Here is a 20120-nt window from a genome sequence, read left to right on the forward strand (position 1 = left end):
AGAGAGAAATGAAAGGAGAGGGGTAGTGTAGAGGTTGTGACAAGAGGGGGAACATAGAGTAGTTAAAGAGAAGAGTAGAGAAATGAAAGGAGAGGGGCAGTGTGAAGGAGTTTGTGATAGAAAAAATTAAGCGATGAAACTGGCAGAGTGGAGAAAGAGGAGGGAATGAAGAGAGGAGAGAGGGGGAGAGTGGAGGGGAGGGATGAGGGGACAGAGGAGAGGAGTAAACATCATCCATCACTGCATGGCGGGGCTAGTTCTCTGGCATGCACACATACGGAATAAAGGACTCACAAAGAAGAGTTATAACCCAATGGGACGAACGATAGCACCCCTACCATCCCCCACTCTTCCAGCCTCAACATCTGATTCCCTACCACACCACTCCTCCAGCCTCAACATCTGATTCCCTACCACACCTCTCCTCCAGCCTCAACATCTGATTCCCTACCACACCACTCCTCCAGCCTCAACATCTGATTCCCTACCACACCATCCTCCAGCCTCAACATCTGATTCCCTACCACACCATCCTCCAGCCTCAACATCTGATTCCCTACCACACCACTCCTCCAGCCTCAACATCTGATTCCCTACCACACCACTCCTCCAGCCTCAACATCTGATTCCCTACCACACCACTCCTCTAGCCTCAACATCTCTCTGATTCCTACCATACCACTCCTCCAATCTCAACAGCTCTCTAATTCCATACAACACCACTCCCCCAGTCAACATCTATGATTTCCTACCACACCTCTCCTCCAGCCTCAACATCTATGATCCCTACCATACCACTCCTCCAGTCTCAACAGCTCTCTAATTCCCTACCACACCACTCCTCCAGCCTCAACATCTGATTCCTTACCACACCACTCCTCCAGCCTCTGCTGAATTATCACCATTTATTCAGAGGGGGAGAGAGGGAGAGGTGAGAGTAACGTCAGAGACTGAACGAGAAGAGGCAGGTGAAAGTTAAGCAAGCGAGTGAAAGAAAGGAGAATGAGAGATGAGCATTAAGAGGGAGCAGGGAGCAGGGCCAGGGATCTGCTCCTATTAGATGAGGAGTGTGGGGCCGGCAGAGAGGCCGAAACGCATGGCTGGAGCTCAATTCCACCACTCAAATTCCTCTAATAGGAGCAGGGAGAGGGAGATGACTGATACCGCAGGGCAGGGGAGCGAGAGGGAGAGAGAGAAAGAGAGAGAGGAAAAAGAGGGGGGATTTGTGTTGATTTTCATTAGAGCCAGAGGGCAGATGAGAACGTTGGGAGGTGTGTGTGTTCATTAACATGGTGCACCTGAAGGGAGTGTTATTTCTCAGGAGACCTTTTCTAACCTGTGGGCCTCCATCACTCCCCAGAGTCTGGCTAATGAAAGACGAAGCTGTGATCACTATCCTCCTTTCTCCTCTCCTCCTTTGCTTTCACTCTCTTTGCATTCCTAATCTGACCCTATTTTTCATTTCGCTCTCCCCTGCCTCTTCGCTTCTCTACCTCTTTTGCATTCTGTTCAGCCGAACAAACTCTGGTGCTTCATCAAGAGCCTGTCAAATACCTGCACACTACAAAGTAAACCATCCCCCGCCTCCCACAATACACTCACACACAGCAAAGACTCCCCCTTTTGCACACACACACACCGTGAACACACACACACAGTGGACACACACACACACACAGTGTAAACTAATCCCAGGTGAATAGTTACCTCCTGTCCAGAGAGGTAATATGCGGCCAGCAGTCCTCCGATGAAGCGGATGTTGACCTCGAAGACAGACACCTCAGCGTTCTGAGGAAACAGAGGAGGAGGATCAATCAGAGCGAGCGACAGAGCGAGCAAGCGAGAGAGAGAGAGAGAGCCCTGTACTGCCAAAACCACATCCTATATACTGCACACCAGTGTGTAATGGCACACATTCCTAAATTCAACTAGCCTACTATTCAGACCAACACTGTAACACCAAATTCATATGTCAGACTAATAAAGAGAAGACATGTACCTTTCCAAGTACTACCACAAATACAGCCTTGTTCCCTGTGTAATACCCTCAATGTTCTCTCTGTAACAACTTCAATGGGCTGTAAATCCAACTGTCACCCTGGGAGAGTGGAGAAAGTGGTAGACTGGGGGGTGGGCCAGCCCTGTCAGAATCCACCTTCCGTCAGCGCCGCTACCCGTTTCCACCGACATTTAGGAGCCAGGCGCAGAGCGCCGTCGTAAAACATCCTGTGTTAGAAAGCCTGTGGTTGGTCAGGTTATGCACACTAACGAACAGCACAAAATATGACAGCTGTCATATGGGTGATGCACACACACTGCACAGCACCAAAAAAGAGAAGTGTCATTCAGGTGACTGAAAACCTCAACGTAGTAACTATCTGTCATTCTGGTTATGCAGACAAACAATCAGAGACGTAACAATCATTCACAGTCATTCAGGTGTCTCAATTAGTGTCATTCATGTGACTCCTGTAAACACATGTGTGTTTACAATGTGAATACTGAAAGATTTCATACTTTATACAAAGTAGACGTGAGAAGTCAGAAATGATCTTTCCTCACCCCTGCAGTGTTTGAACTCCTTTGATATACGATGTGGCTTTTCATATTCAAATAAATCTTGCATGTAACATTAAACATTCGTCAGAATTTTCCTTTGAAACCATTTAAAATTGTGAATAAGGAATGTTACTCCATATTAAAATCAGGTTAATCAAATCCGAGCAGAACATCATGTACTAGGCCTAATTCATCTCCCACCGTGCTATCGATTCGGATCAAATCTTACTTTAAACTCAGGTTTATTAATTCCGATCCCAGCGTTGGCTAACAGACTATTAATTCAGTCGTTCTTAAAGCGTGTCAATTAATTCCGACTGCATTCAGAGTCATCCATCATTGTAGGGTGCTCTAGTACTTGCAGGAGCCATCCAGCTTACAATGACTGACTACAAAGGACAAGCCAACATGGCAGCTATTTAATCATTAATTAGTAGAGGCTTTAACACATGTACGAGCTCACACACACACACACACACGTCGCGCGGACACGGACGGACGGACGGACACACACACACACACACACACACACACACACACACACACAGCACACAAACACAAGTCGTGCACACACACACACACACTCTCTCTCCCCAACTCTCCCTCTCTGAAGCCATAAGCCCATGATTAAGTTTGACAAAGAGTGATGTCTTTAATATAGTCAGTAACAGGAAATCTATGCTCTAATTTCAGCTTGGAATTAAGCAGCAATAATGGAGAGTACCCATGGGTTTGGCATAAACCAGGGATGGGGGCCACAAAAAATCTGAAGGGGCCGCAGTTGCTAGCGGAGCTGCTTTTGGTACTTTTTACCACTTTTTCTCCCCAATTTCGTGATATCCAATCGGTAGTTAAAGTCTTGTCTCAGCGCTGCAACTCCCGTACACACTCAGGAGAGGCGAAGGTCGAGAGCCATGCATCCTCCGAAACACGACCCAGCCAAGCCGCATTGCTTCTTGACACACTGCCCACTTAACCCAGAAGCCAGCCGCACCTATGTGTCGGAGGAAACACCATACAACTGGCGACCGTGTCAGCATGCAGGCGCCCGGCCCGCCACAGGAGTCGCTAGAGCGCGATGGGACAAGGACATCCCAGCTGGCCAAACCCTCCCCTAACCCAAACGACGTTGGGCCAATTGTGTGTCGCCTCATGGGTCTCCCGGTCGTGGCCGGCTGCGACACATCCCGGGATCAAACCCGGATCTGTAGTGAAGCCTCAAGCACTACAGTGCCTTAGACCGCTGCACCACTCTGTAGGCCCCAGCTCCTCACTCTACTTGACAGTGGAGTTAATTTATTTATTTATTTTCGTGCAATTCTACACATTTTGCCATGGAGCGGAAAGAAGAGTTAATAATTTTATAACTAATTTCATGCAATTCTACTCATTTTGCCATGGGGCTGAGAGAAATGTTTGCAGGTTTTAATATGATATCTATGAGACTGACTAATAAAATCAATGGGGGCCCCTGGCCGGTAATTCGACCACGATTACTCAATTTAGATAGATGGCCGCTAGGCTAAGGTACCAATCTAAAAAATGTTAGCTGACATGGGCTAAGTGTGACTATCAGTGACTGACATAAGAGAAAAACTGCTGATGCAGAACCAAATTTCGAAATTGCACCTTGTGTACTCTACTATTCTAACTTGCAACAGTGAGACCGACTGAGTTCCCAACAACAACAACAATATTGACCCAAGGGCCTTCAAAGGGGGGGCATAAACATATCGCTCAAACAAACCTTTCATTTTCACTCAAAAGCCTAAGTAAGGAAGCTTCAAATTATATTTTGGAGCCACCGCAAGCAACAAAACACAAGAGCCAAACAACTCTTTTGAGGAATTTCAAACCATTCCCATTTGTCTCTTGGGAATTGCTATTTTCATCAGAGGCATCAAAAGGGAGGGAGATCAGGGCATACCAAGAGACAAGCTTAACATCCATGACAGCTTATGAGTTTAACCGTTAACGCCTAATTATTCTTGTCGTATGTTATGCAGTGTGTTGAGGCATTAGATAGAACTCATCTTAAATCAACACTTCCACTTCTCACTTTTCAGATCACTAACATCCTCCCTCTCTTTTCCTCTCACACTCCCCTCTCTCGATCTCTCTCATCTTCTCTTTGTTTCTCCCATCTCTCTCGATCTTACTTAGGCCGCGTTAAGATATCGAATTAGAGACATTACCTGAGCCGGGCTTGGTCTACCTCCCATCCTTTCTAAGTGTTATCATTGTATTGTTGTCTACCCATTCGTTGAACTCCACTCTTAGATACGCTATTGTTAGCTCAAAAGATAAGCTTTTAGTTCAAATGTGACTAGTTTCAGGAAACTTGGCGTATGTCGCACATCACTACTTTACAGGAGAGAAATGTGAACATATATAAAAAAAGAAAAATCTAAATCTGTTTTTTGGCAGAAATGCCTTCTGGAATATGTGAACTTTGATGTGCCTTAATAACAAACTTGTATGCCATCTGTAAATACGAATACAATTTTTTTAATTACGAGCCTAGTTGGTTTAGCCATGGAAAAAGACAGGACCCTTCCCGCTAGCCATGATTGGCTGAGATAATGGGTGGGCTGGACATGCCGAGAGATGAGTTTGGATTGGTCTGCCATGTAGCACGATTCTGTCTATAACATGAGCTGGTCAGTATGTGTAGGTCATCCTTTCATAGTAGAACTGAAAAAGTGTTGCTCTCCACTTTCTGGAGAACCAAGTTTTGAAATCAGTGTAAAGCCCTGTGGAATTGGAGTACGATAGCTAAGGAGATGGAGAAAATTCTGCCGTTTGATATCAAATATGCAAACGGAGTCGGAAAGAGAACACACAGAAGGCTGTTGTATAAAACACCTGTTTCGGATTACATCTTCAAACTAAGGGCAACCATGGCATCCGTGACAGAGAGGAAGAAGCGTCCATCCATGTATATGGGTAAAATAGTCTAGCTAGCTACATTTTCAGATATTATACGTTTCTAATTTTGTCAGAAAGTAGTTTTCATTTCAAGTTAAAGTGCACTGTTAGCTGGTTGGCTCGCTAGCTAACATTACGTGTATGATCTGTGTAGTAATATTATTCGTATCTCAGAGCCATTTGCATTGCTAGTTATAGCCTAATGTTAGCTAGCTAACATTGAACCTGGTTGGTTAGCTAGCTGCAGATTCATGCAGGGTAGTAACGTTATGAGTTTGGATTATGGTTAATTGATTAGCTAGCTAGCTACATGTCTTAACAAAAGACTCCACTATGCAAGTAACCATTTTACTACACCTTCTGTAGCCTGTGCATGTGACAAATAAACGTTGATTTTATTTGATATAATATGCGTTTACCAGAGACGGTAATGTGAAGAACATGACCTGCACCAAAGTCAAATTAGGATATAACGTTAGGCCAATGAGACAGTGTCCAAGTTCTGAAATTCTCTGGTAGAATGCCCTGCTTTTATTTAGTCACACTCACAACCGTAAACTATGTTCTGTAATTGGCTTGCCATTAACTTGTAAATAATGATCTGGTGAGTTTATTTTCCTGTAATAATGAAGACAAATGAGCTAAAGTGAAGACTTTGTCAGCTATATGATATGATTATTATTTGAACTGGCTAGCCAGCTAACTTAACCTTAGCTAGCTAGCTAACAAACAAGCTAGAAACGAACCAAAACATTGTTTAGAAAGTTGCTTTTAGTTGCCTGGTTTGCTAGATTGACATATACTAAATTCAGTTTTAAACGGGTGAGTTTATTTGTGGTAAAATACACTAGTTATGCTATTTTGGAACACCAGGCTGCTGATGTCATGCATCCTGTAGTTTTTATGTTTATACTTTTTCATAACGACGTAGTATAAACTGGCCATTAGTCTTGAAATCTTTGGTTGTTTAGTACATGGCCTCATGTGAATCCTTAAAGAGATGGGTGGGGCTAAGGCTGAAGAGGGTGTGAACGATGCTGAATGGGTGTAAACAAAGAAGAGCTCTCCAGTAGGTTTACCAAAACAAGCAGAATTACTTTCCCCATTGTTCCTCAACTGTAGTGTATTATATATAATTGTTTAGCTAAAAGCTCTACTTTTATCCAATGTAAAAATAATAACCCACATTTGTAATTTAAAATTGTTATCAGGAAATATTCAAAAAGTATAGAAATCAGCTCTTGTGCTGCCACTCCATAAGGGTGGGGATAGTAGTGATCTTAATAATTAAAAATCGACCCATTTCAAGGATTCCTTGGCTAGCTAAGATTTTTGAAACCTTGGTAAATGTACAACTTCACTCTTTTTTTTTAATCTGAGAAATGTATTTTGAATGTAAACCAAACAGGGTTTAGGCCTGGGCATAGCACTATTACAGCAACCACTTCAGTTGTTAATTATTTTGTCAATGCTTTAGACAAATGTGTTGCTTTGTTTGTGGAACTATCAAAAGCTTTTGATACTGTTGATCATGCTATTTTATTGAATAAGTTGCCCTCGATAGGCCTGAGCTGACACCTGTTCATGGTTTCATGATTATCTTAGTGACAGAACTCAGGCCATCGTGATTAAAAGTCAGAATTTCTTAAAGTACATGAAGGTGTACAACAGGGGTCGATTTTGAGACCTGTTTTCTTCACTATTAATATAAATACCATTGGTCAATCTGTAAAAAATGTGAAACTTGCGGATGATACTATTACAGTGAGGGAAAAAAGTATTTGATCCACTGCTGATTTTGTACGTTTGCCCACTGACAAAGAAATGCAGTCTATAATTTTAATGGTAGGTTTATTTGAGCAGTGAGAGACAGAATAACAACAAAAAAATCCAGAAAAACGCATGTCAAAAATGTTATAAATTGATTTGCATTTTAATGAGGGAAATAAGTATTTGACCCCCTCTCAATCAGAAAGATTTCTGGCTCCCAGGTGTCTTTTATAGAGGTAACGAGCTGAGATTAGGAGCACACTCTTAAAGGGAGTGCTCCTAATCTCAGTTTGTTACCTGTATAAAAAACACCTGTCCACAGAAGCAATCAATCAATCAATCAGATTCCAAACTCTCCACCATGGCCAAGACCAAAGAGCTCTCCAAGGATGTCAGGGACAAGATTGTAGACCTACACAAAGCTGGAATGGGCTACAAGACCATCGACAAGCAGCTTGGTGAGAAGGTGACAACAGTTGGTGCGATTATTCGCAAATGGAAGAAACATAAAATAACTGTCAATCACCCTCGGCCTGGGGCTCCATGCAAGATCTCACCTCGTGGAGTTGCAATGATCATGAGAACGGTGAGGAATCAGCCCAGAACTACACGGGAGGATCTTGTCAATGATCTCAAGGCAGCTGAGACCATAGTCACCAAGAAAACAATTGGTAACACACTACACCGTGAAGGACAAATCCTGCAGCGCCCGCAAGGTCCCCCTGCTCAAGAAAGCACATATACAGGGCCGTCTGAAGTTTGCCAATGAACATCAGAATGATTCAGAGGAGAACTGGGTGAAAGTGTTGTGGTCAGATGAGACCAAAATCGAGCTCTTTGGCATCAACTCAACTCGCCGTGTTTAGAGGAGGAGGAATGCTTCCTATGACCCCAAGAACACCATCCCCACCATCAAACATGGAGGTGGAAACATTATGCTTTGGGGGTGTTTTTCTGCTAAGGAGACAGGACAACTTCACCGCATCAAAGGGACGATGGACGGGGCCATGTACCGTCAAATCTTGGGTGAGAACCTCCTTCCCTCAGCCAGGGCATTGAAAATGGGTCGTGGATGGGTATTCCAGCATGACAATGACCCAAAACACACGGCCAAGGCAACAAAGGAGTGGCTCAAGAAGAAGCACATTAAGGTCCTGGAGTGGCCTAGCCAGTCTCCAGACCTTAATCCCATAGAAAATCTGTGGAGGGAGCTGAAGGTTCGAGTTGCCAAACGTCAGCCTCAAAACCTTAATGACTTGGAGAAGATCTGCAAAGAGGAGTGGAACAAAATTCCTCCTGAGATGTGTGCAAACCTGGTGGCCAACTACAAGAAACGTCTGACCTCTGATTGCCAACAAGGGTTTTGCCACCAAGTACTAAGTCATGTTTTGCAGAGGGGTCAAATACTTATTTCCCTCATTAAAATGCAAATCAATTTCTAACATTTTTGACATGCGTTTTTCTGGATTTTGTTGTTGTTATTCTGTCTCACTGTTCAAATAAACCTACCATTAAAATGATAGACTGATCATGTCTTTGTCAGTGGGCAAACGTACAAAATCAACAGGGGATCAAATAATTTTTTCCCCTCACTGTATATCACCTTCTCTGTTTCTCCTGGGTAAACAGCATGTGGGTCTGGCTTAATGATCAGTGAGAAGTCGGGGCAGCCAATCCCCTCCATGGCCAACTCAGATCACGCATCACTCCAGCCTCCCACCAAATGGGGTTGATCCGAGGGCCTTCAAAAGGGGGGCCCGCGAGCCGCCAGTTGCCCATCCCTGATGTAAACATAGAGCTCAAACAAACCTTTCATTTTCGCTGCAAGCCTAAGTAAGGAAGCTTCAAATGATATTTTAGAGCCACCACAAGCTACAAAACACTACTGCAAAACAACTATTTTGAGGAATTTGAAACCATTCCCATTTGTCACTTGGGAATTGCTATTTTCATCAGAGGCATCAGAAGGGAGGGAGATCAGGGCATACCAAGAGACAAGCTTAACATCCATGACAGCTTATGAGTTTAACCGTTAACGCCTAAATCTTCTTGTCGTATGTTATGCAGTGTGTTGAGGCATTAGATAGAACTCATCTCAATCAACACTTCCACTTCTCAGATCATTAACATCCTCCCTCCCCTTTTCTCTCACCCTCCCCTCTCTCTGATCCATCTTCTCTTTGTTTCTCCCATCTCTCTCTCCAGCTTACTTATCCTTCTCTCCCTCAGAGCAGTCCAGAGGTTAATTACATCCCTCAGCGTCAGCCTGTCATAAACACTCACACACCGCCTGTGCTGTCATTACATCTGCAGGGCTTTAAGAGTGAGAGAGAGAGAGACCAGAGAAACAGACCGGTGTCCCAGTCAGGGGTGTACTGATTGTAGTCCATTGGCCCTTTATGTGGTCTGGTTTGTGGGCTGCAACACTCTCCCTGCCCACATCGTTTCCATGACTCCTACTCCTGTGTTCAGTTCTCCCTCCCTTCCATCACAGCAACGCTAGACACTCCTCTCCTCATGTCTCAAAAGGCTTCACTACTGGACAGGGACTAAACACCAGAACATTCTATCTGTAGCTTGGCCTGTCTGCAAAGCGCAGCTCATATCTGCAGTCTGTGAGCTGACCCTAGCGCCCCCTGTCTGTATGGTTGTTAGTAGATCTGATTTCCAGGTATAAGTGGCATCAAGCATGTTGTTGCTGGTTCTAGGTTCTCTGAAGGTTCTACAGTATGTTTATTAAGGCACTGAAGACTACAGGCCAGAAGGTGGCTAACTACAGTGTTTTCACTACTGGAGTACAGTAACTTAAAGGTTTTGTGCTCTACTCACCACACTGAAGTCCAGGTTCTGCTCTATCCACTCTTGTCCGTCCTTGAACTCGTCATGAAGGCCCATCATGTACAGGCTGTCTAAGGCATCCACTATGGTGGCCCCCATCTGGGAATTACCTGGACAGAGGACAAACAAACACAGGGTTAGGGTCTCATGTAACAATAAATAATGTAACCAAAGTGACTTATTACCATATACATCAGGGTTAGGGGTCAATTCCATTTAAATTCTAGTCAATTCAGGTAGTACAGTGAAATTCCAATTCTCTTCGATGCTTTTCAATAAGGAAAATGTGTAATTTGTAAATGTTCTGAATTGACTGGAATTGACCCCAACCCTGATATACACAGTATGTGTGGCCAACGTCAAATGAATGAAACCCACATAGGGTTCTCCCCAGGATATTTTAACAATGTGGTGCTGCAGAGTCCTGTGAAAGGGGAGGCCCGGAACGGGGCAGATCTCCCCTTCGGTCTCAGAGATTTTTGCGTTTTTATACACCTGTAACTGCCATTTCCTGAAATATAGTGCAAAAATAAATACTATATTAGGGCAGGGGTTCTCAAACTTTCAGCATTGGGGAACATCCAACGCTCCCCACGTCTATTTCTATGGGCACAAGTACTGTTCATGACAAACTGATCACACCCCTCTTGTATTCATGTGATATTTGAGTGGCTCAAACATTACAACAAAATCTATGGGCTAAAGAACCTAGCTAAAAAACAAAGTTATAAATAGTTCTCTAAGGTATGCAATGACTGACATGACAAGAGGAAAACTGATGATGCACTACTCAATTCCGAAATTGCCCCTTGTGCATTCTACTATTACAACTTTCAATAGTATGGGGGCGCGCCCCACAGTTTGGGAACCACCAGTTTTACAAAGTGGTGCAGCCAGTCGACAAGGTGGCGCAGCGCCCCTCTTACATTCTTTGGGGAGAACTCCTGGGCCAAGAGTTTTTCCTTGTTAGGTCACATGGTCAGGGAACACTCCTGGTTCTGTGTTTTATCGTTGTACAATGTCCCCCTAAGAGTAGGAGGTGCTGTCCACTTAACAGTAGGAGGTTCTGACCCCCTAAAAGTAGGTGCTGCTGTCCCCCTAAAAGTATGAGGTGTTGTCCCCCAAACAGTAGGAGGTGCTGTGCCACTACAGCAGGCGTGACTTTGGGCCCATGCACCACAGAGATAGACGGAGATCTCTAGATGGATATAACCTGTTTTAGCATGGACATTAAGGAGCGATCAGCCAATGATCAGAGTATTGCCTACTTCAAATTGGGTTGCCTATGGTTTATAAATCTCTAGGCTGCACCATGACTTTACAATTACCACTACGACCCACCTCCCCCTGTGGAGACTGTGAATGAGTGAGAGGGAGACCAGATCAGCCCTCTCCTCTCTGGAGTCTAGGGTAATCACTAGCTCACCTTCAATGGAGAGAGCGAGAGAGGCTAGCAGGGATCTTCATTAAAACATGACTGACAGCCAAATCACTCACACTCCTCCCCTCCCTCAATGTGACCACAGGCCAAGGGAGTGATGCAGTCTGCCCAGGGTGGTGAGTGTGGGTCATTATAATTCACTTTAACAGCAAAGCTCTATCACTGTAGTTCTGTTTAATACTGCTGAAGCGGCCTTAGTTTAATACTACATCTTAATACTGCAGCTCAGTTTGATGGTACAGCTGTAACACTGTTGCTCTTTTTGATACTACATTTCTAGTACTAGACCTACATCTGTGCATGCATTTCACTGCACCTTTTATACATGCTGTTAACTGTGTATGTGGCGAGTAACATTTTATTTGTAGTTAATACCCCAGCCTTACTAGGTTGATATTTGATCTTATTAGAGTACTGGTGCTCTAGGTCTGTGGCTGGTTAGACTTTTTGTGGCTGCTGTTGTAGCTGGGTTGAACCCTGCAGCACGGGTCTGATAAGTGGGCAGCGCACAATTGGCCTAGCGTTGTCCAGGGTAGGGGAGGGAATGGCCGGCAGGGATGTAGCGCAGTTGATAGAGCATGGCGTTTGCAACGGCAGGGTTGTGGGTTCAATTCCCACGGGGGAACAGTATGAAAAAAAAATATATATATATATATATATATATGTATTCACTAACTGTAAGTCGCTCTGGATAAGAGCGTCTGCTAAATGACGTAAATGTAAATGTAAATGTAATAAGTAACTATTATAATTAAAGCTGCAAGCAGCATTGCCGGGGTTCAGCTGTGTGCCCACTGTGCCACCATCAAAACAAATAGGACACATTGCCCTAAGATTAGCTACTTCTGTATCGTTTACCACGCTTACCAAATACCAGAACTCAACGTAATTTAAAAAAAATCAGAACTCAAAATAAAACTGATCATGCAATTTAATATTATTTTTGATGTATTTTGGACAATTTTCCAATGATTTTGACTACTTTAAACGTTTTTTCCAGAAGCGCTGGACCGCTTGTCCCCAAATTTGGTATATAGCATCTATGAATGCACATTTTCAAACTCAATATTTTCCAGGACTCTAGCTAAAACAATATGGCCGCTATGAGCCAATGAGCTTGCATTAATGTTTTTTCCCTGCCCAACAGAGCCCCCATGTGGCCAAACATAACCATATTATACAGGCTAGCTAGACTCACATCCCTGAGCATGTGTGCCACATTTCATCACTCGGAGTCAAACAGATCAAGAGATATAAATATGTCCCCGTTGTAATGCCACCGTGTGGTCGATCTACATGCGCTTATACACACAGTGGCCAGTTTATTAGGTACACCACCCCGAAAATGATTCGCTCCTACAGACAGTGAGTCACATGGCCGTGGCTTGCTGTATAAAGCAGGCAGACCGGCATCAATTTACTGTTCAACTGAACGTTAGAATGGGCAATACGAGTAAACTAAGCGACTGATCGTGGAATGATCGTCGGGGCCATGCGCGCCGGTTCCAGTATCGCAGAAATGGCCAGCCTCCTGGGCTTTTCACACACTACAGTGTCTAGGGTTTATAGAGAATGGTGCGACAAACAAAAAAACATCCAGTCAGTGGCAGTCCTGCGGGCGAAAATAGCTCATTGATGAGAGATGTCGATGGAGAATGGCAAGAATTGTGCAAGCTAACAGTTGGGGCACAAACAGGCAAATAACGGCGCAGTACAACAGTGGTGTGCAGAACGACATCTCGGAACCCACAACTCGTCGGTCCTTGTCACGGATGGGCTATTGCAGCAGACGACCAAACAGGGTTCCACTCCTATCAGCTAAAAACAAGAAGAAGCGGCTACAGTGGGCACGTGATCACGAACACTGGATAATTGAGGAGTGGAAAAACATTGCCTGGTCCGATGAATACAGGTTCCTGTTGCGTCATGCTGATGGCAGAGTCAGGATTTGGCGTAAGCAGCATGATTCCATGGCCCCATCTGTCCTGGTGTCATCGGTACAGGCTGGTGGCGGTGGTGTAATGGTTTGGAAAATGTTTACCCGTTGCACGTTAGGTCCTTTGATAGCAATTGAGCAATGTTTTCATGCCCTGAAGACTTCAGGCTGTTCTGGAGGCAAAGGGGGGTCCGACCCAGTACTTGATGGGTGTACCTAAAACTGGCCACTGAGTGTATATGGTGTTTTGAACATGTGTATCAAGTTGTTACAATACAAAAAAACATATTTGATATATATGCCAGACCACGCCCACTTGTTCATTGGTTTATAGCGGCCATGTTGTTTGAGTTACTAGGCTGGAATATATTGTGTTTTGAGGCTTTTGTCCATAGATGCTACACATCAAGTTTCACACAGATCGGCCCAGTGGTTCCGGAGGAGATATAATTTAAGTGTTTTTCACAAAATTCTAAATGGCAAAAGATCCATCATTACAGACCTTATGGGTACTTGAGGCAAATTTGTACGTTGTGAGGAGAGGGACCTTTGTACCCAATTTCATGACTAGGTCACACGGCATGAGCCTTCAAAGTTAGCATTTTCAAATACTTGTTATAGCACCACCATGCGGCCAATTGACATGGCTTTGCATGAGAGGGTGTGGACTATGGGCCTTTACCATCATGTCAAGTTGCACCCTCCTAGGCCTTACCGTCTCACGGGAATCTGCATGTTAATTTTCCTTGCAAGAAGAAACAGTATAATAATAATAATAATAATAATAATAATAATAATAATAATAATAATAATAATGAACCAGAAGAAACACAACAGGGTTTGACCAACTTTGCTGCTGAACCCCTCACGAGGAGAGGACCAGCCAGGCTGTAGTTCTGCTGGAGCTGCAGTGTTATCACTATTGACAGTGGTCCTAAATCACTCTAAAAATACACCCACCGGGCTGGCTGGCTGAGGCTGACACTAAGGCTGAGACTCTGGCCTGCCTGGGATCTGGACAGATCGGCCCTCCTGGTAGCAGAACAGCCAGGACCCCGACACGCGTCACACGGCCACCGCCAGCAGAGAACCCAGTCTGTCAATATACCCTCCTCTACCTCTATCAAATCAAATCAAATCAAATTTTATTGGTCACATGCGCCGAATACAACAGGTGCAGACATTACAGTGAAATGCTTACTTACAGCCCTTAACCAACAGTGCATTTATTTTAAACAAAAAAGTAAGAATAAAACAACAACAAAAAAGTGTTGAGAAAAAAAGAGCAGAAGTAAAATAAAGTGACAGTAGGGAGGCTATATATACAGTAAAATAAAGTGACAGTAGGGAGGCTATATATACAGGGGGGTACCGTTGCATAGTCAATGTGCGGGGGCACCGGCTAGTTGAGGTAGTTGAGGTAATATGTACATGTGGGTAGAGTTAAAGTGACTATGCATAAATACTTAACAGAGTAGCAGCAGCGTAAAAAGGATGGGGTGGGGGGGCAGTGCAAATAGTCCGGGTAGCCATGATTAGCTGTTCAGGAGTCTTATGGCTTGGGGGTAGAAGCTGTTGAGAAGTCTTTTGGACCTAGACTTGGCACTCCGGTACCGCTTGCCGTGCGGTAGCAGAGAGAACAGTCTATGACTAGGGTGGCTGGAGTCTTTGACAATTTTGAGGGCCTTCCTCTGACACCGCCTGGTATAGAGGTCCTGGATGGCAGGGAGCTTTGCCCCAGTGATGTACTGGGCCGTACGCACTACCCTCTGTAGTGCCTTGCGGTCAGAGGCCAAGCAGTTGCCATACCAGGCGGTGATGCAACCAGTCAGGATGCTCTCGATGGTGCAGCTGTAGAATTTTTTGAGGATCTGAGGACCCATGCCAAATCTTTTTAGTCTCCTGAGGGGGAATAGGCTTTGTCGTGCCCTCTTCACGACTGTCTTGGTGTGTTTGGACCATGATAGTTCGTTGGTGATGTGGACACGAAGGAACTTGAAGCTCTCAACCTGTTCCACTACAGCCCCGTCGATGAGAATGGGGGCGTGCTCAGTCCTCTTTTTTTTCCTGTAGTCCACAATCATCTCCTTTGTCTTGGTCACGTTGAGGGAGAGGTTGTTGTCCTGGCACCACACGGCCAGATCTCTGACCTCCTCCCTATAGGCTGTCTCATCGTTGTCGGTGATCAGGCCTACCACTGTTGTGTCGTCGGCAAACTTAATGATGGTGTTGGAGTCGTGCCTGGCCATGCAGTCATGGGTGAACAGAGAGTACAGGAGGGGACTGAGCACGCACCCCTGAGGGGCCCCCGTGTTGAGGATCAGTGTGGCAGATGTGTTGTTACCTACCCTTACCACCTGGGGGCGGCCCGTCAGGAAGTCCAGGATCCAGTTGCAGAGGGAGGTGTTTAGTCCCAGGATCCTTAGCTTAGTGATGAGCTTAGAGGGCACTATGGTGTTGAATGCTGAGCTGTAGTCAATGAATAGCATTCTCACGTAGGTGTTCCTCTTGTCCAGGTGGGAAAGGGCAGTGTGGAGTGCGATAGAGATTGCATCATCTGTGGATCTGTTGGGGCGGTATGCAAATTGGAGTGGGTCTAGGGTTTCTGGGATTATGCTGTTGATGTGAGCCATGACCAGTCTTTCAAAGCACTTCATGGCTACAGACGTCAGTGCTACGGGTCGGTAGTCATTTAGGCAGGTTATCTTTGAGTTCTTGGGCACGGGGACTATGGTGGTCTGCTTGAAACATGTTGGTATTACAGACTCAGTCAGGGACATGTTGAAAATGTCAGTGAAGACACTTGCCAGTTGGTCAGCACATGCTCGGAGTACACGTCCTGGTAATCCGTCTGGCCCTGCGGCCTTGTGAATGTTGACCTGCTTAAAAGTCTTACTCACATCGGCTACGGAGTGCGTGATCACATAGTCGTCCGGAACAGCTGGTGCTCTCATGCATGCTTCAGTGTTGCTTGCCTCGAAGCGAGCATAGAAGTGGTTTAGCTCGTCTGGTAGGCTTGTGTCACTGGGCAGCTCGCGGCTGTGCTTCCCTTTGTAGTCTGTAATAGTTTTCAAGCCCTGCCACATCCGACGAGCGTCAGAGCCAGTGTAGTATGATTCAATCTTAGACCTGTATTGACTCTTTGCCTGTTTGATGGTTCGTCGGAGGTCATAGCGGGATTTCTTATAAGCGTCCGGGTTAGAGTCCCGTTCCTTGAAAGCGGCAGCTCTACCCTTTAGCTCAGTGCGGATGTTTCCTGTAATCCATGGCTTCTGGTTGGGGTATGTACGTACAGTCACTGTGGGGACGACATCATCGATGCACTTATTGATGAAGCCAGTGACTGATGTGGTGTACTCCTCGATGCTGTCTGTCGTTTCATCTATGCCCCCTCATTCCATCTCTCCATCCACACCCAGGAATCCACCCCTCAGAATTGGGTACAATTCAGTTTTCATTTCAAGTCAATTAAGGAAGTGAATTGAAAAGCTATTAATGAATTGAAAGAGGCCCTTCCTCTCCCTACCTGTCTGTACAACATTTTCATCTCAACATCAGCCTTTCGAGGGACTGTTCTTATGGAAATAATATACATGTAACTGCAAAAATAAAGGAAACACCAACATAAGTGTCTTAACAGGGCGTTGGGCCACCACGAGCCAAAAGAGCTACAATGCGCTTTGGCAAAGACTCTACAAGTGTCTGGAACTCTACTGGAGAGATGTGACACCATTCTTCTACGAGAAATTCCATCATTTGGTGTTTTTGTTGATGGAAAACGCTGTGTCAAGCATCGCTCCAGAATCTCCCACAAGTGTTCAGTTGGGTTGAGATCTGACGGCCATGACGTATGGTTTACATCGTTTTCATCCATCTAACCCCTCCCTCTATCGGTCCGTCCTCCACTCCTCCTATCTCCATTTATCATCCCTTTGTACTTGTTACTTAATCAGCCTGATCAAAACTTTTCCCTCAATCCCTCCCTCCCTTAACACCTCTCAAATTGGGCCAATCATATCAAATGAAGCTGGATTAGCATTTACACCTGGAAGTATTAAAGATGCAAGACATTGTTAATCTGAAACAAATTGGATGAGGTTTATTTGGGGAATAATCATAACAGCCACACTCTCCCTCCCTCCCTCCCTCTCCTCTGCCAGTTTCATTGGGTGACAGATTTCCTAGCGCTCCAGTATGAATCCACACATGGCACGGAACGTGATGGTTTCATTATTCAGACTTCATTTTCTCAGTCTAATAAACTGGCGGGGGTGTGTGTGAGGGGGAGGGAGAGCTCCACTCCAACAGACCAGACCCTGGGCCCAGTGGAGAGGGAGTTTATGAGGGAGAACCAGACAGCCACTGCGCTGAAGCTGAGACTGAGTCCATGGCAAAGCCTCCTCTCAGCCCCCTCTCTGTCTAGCAATCTCTCTCCCTCTCCGCTCTTTGCCTCTCCCCTTCCTCTCACCTCTCTTTCCCTCACCTCTCTCGCATCCCGCCAACATCTCACCCTCTCGGTTTTTCCTGAATAAACAGCATGTGGGTTTGGCTTAGTGATCATTGTGGAGTAAGGGAAGCCAATCTCCTCCATGGCCAACTCGGACCACGCTCCGCTCCAGCCTCCCAGGCCCACCACCAAATGACTCAACTTATCTGTCTCTGCATTGGAACGTCTGCTGCTGCAGCATCTACAGTATAATAACAATATAATATATATATGCACCATTTAGCAGACGCTTTTATCCAAAGCGACTTACAGTCGTGCGTGCACACATTTTACGTATGGGTGGTTCTGGGAATCAAACCCACTACCCTGGCGTTACAAGCGCCATGCTCTACCAATTTAGCTACAAAAGGACCATCTATCCACTGGCAGCATCTATCCACTGGCCGGTTCCTGTGAGCATCTCTGACTGGGCCTTCTACTGAGGACATGACCCTACATACACAGATTGACTGGCGGGTTACTGTAGGCCCCACACCATCACCACCAAGACGCTGGCCAAGCCAAAGACACTTCAGGCTCCCTCCCACTAAGAACACAACGGGTTATGCTAATAGACTGGATTAAAGCTGTAAGTCATTGATCTCTCTTACCAAAGGGTTTGCTGTTAGCTCCACAGGACTACAACAGAGACTGTAAACACAACACACTGGGTCTGCTAACAACAGAGGGCCTGATCAGAGTCTTGCGTGCTACTGTGTTTGAGATGACACTCAGTGCCCTGCCTTCTCAGTGGAGCTGAGAATCCCAAATAGGATTTACAACGTTTTTTTCTGATCGTCTACTCTTCATTGTTAACCCTAACCGGAGAGTCAAAATATCAACAATGACAAGAAGATGCCTGCTTGATTCCTTAGGCTGCAGTTACACGACGCAACTTGCACACAATTTTAGTTGCTTGGAACGGAGTTGCTTCTTGATTGCTCCGTGAAACACCCCCCTGTAACTAATAAGCAACTAATCTGCAAACCTTTCAACTTTGTGCAACTACTTGCAAGCCAATCAAAGCTAATGCTTTTGTCACATGATCCATTCGAAGATTTGGGAAGTTGTCATGTCAACAAAACAGCTGTCAGTGCTGTGGAAACCGTGATCAAGGTGGACAGAAGAGACATTACCCAAACTAGAGCTGTGTAAATAAATACTGGAATCAGGGCTAGTAAAGGTTTATGTACATGGTTTGGAAGTCAATTAATACAATTTCTGAAGTGAACCCAGACCTCTCTCTGACCAGTTTCAACTAAAATTGTTCAACATGAGCTGTACTAACTAGCAAGCTTGTTGTTAGTGTAGCTAGTAATGAGCTAACCAAGCTATGTATACAAAAGTATGTGGACACCCCTTCAAATTAGTGGATTAGGCCATTTCAGCCACACCCGTTGCTGACAGGTGTATAAACTTCGAGTACACCGCCATGCAATCTCCATAGACAAACATTGGCAGTAGAATGGCCTTACTGAAGAGATCAGCGACTTTCAAAGTGGCACCGTCATAGGATGCCACCTTTCCAACAAGTCAGTTAGTCAAATGTCTGCCCTGCTAGAGCTGACCCGGTCAATTGTAAGTGCTGTTATTGTGAAGTGGAAACTTCTAGGAGCAACAACAGCTCAGACGCGAAGTGGTAGGCCACACAAGCTCACAGAACAGGACCGCCGAGTGCTGAAGCGCGTAGAATCGTCTGTCCTCAGTTGCAACACTCACTACCGAGTTCCAAACTGCCTCTGGAAGCAACATCAGCACAAGAACTGTTCATCGGGAGCTTCATGAAATTGGGTTTCCATGGCCGAGCAGCCGCACACAAGCCAAAGTGTCGGCTTGAGTGGTGTAATGCTCGCAGTCATTGGACTCTGGAGCAGTGGAAACGCGTTCTCTGGAGTGATGAATCATGCTTCACCATCTGGCAGTCCGAAGGACGAATCTGGGTTTGGCGGATTCCAGGAGAATGCTATCTGCCCCAATGAATAGTGGCAACTGTAAAGTTTGGTGGAGGAGGAATAATGGTCTGGGGCTGTTTTTCATGGTTCGGCTAGGTCCCTTAGTTCCAGTGAAGGGAAATCTTAACGCTACAGCATACAATGACATTCTAGATGATTCTGTGCTTCCAACTTTGTGGCAAGCCTTTCCTGTTTCAGCATGACAATGCC

At 45.2% G+C, this 20120-nt stretch overlaps 1 protein-coding gene across 1 annotated transcript in view; it reads right to left on the reverse strand.

Moving 5' to 3' along the window:
* The window catches only part of LOC311143625 (mannosyl-oligosaccharide 1,2-alpha-mannosidase IB-like), a 108646-nt gene that overhangs the window by 38771 nt on the left and 49755 nt on the right, over positions 1 to 20120 (reverse strand). Inside the window, exons 5-6 of the mRNA XM_084179488.1 lie at positions 10087 to 10205; positions 1708 to 1788 (exon numbers count right to left, since the gene is read on the reverse strand). Of these exons, the coding sequence (XP_084035614.1) occupies positions 1708 to 1788; positions 10087 to 10205 (200 nt within the window). The remainder of the gene's footprint in view (positions 1 to 1707; positions 1789 to 10086; positions 10206 to 20120) is intronic.

The sequence above is a fragment of the Coregonus lavaretus genome, assembly GCF_964263955.1.
Source record: "Coregonus lavaretus genome assembly, chromosome: 16".
In the NCBI taxonomy this organism is placed as follows: Eukaryota; Metazoa; Chordata; class Actinopteri; order Salmoniformes; family Salmonidae; genus Coregonus; species Coregonus lavaretus.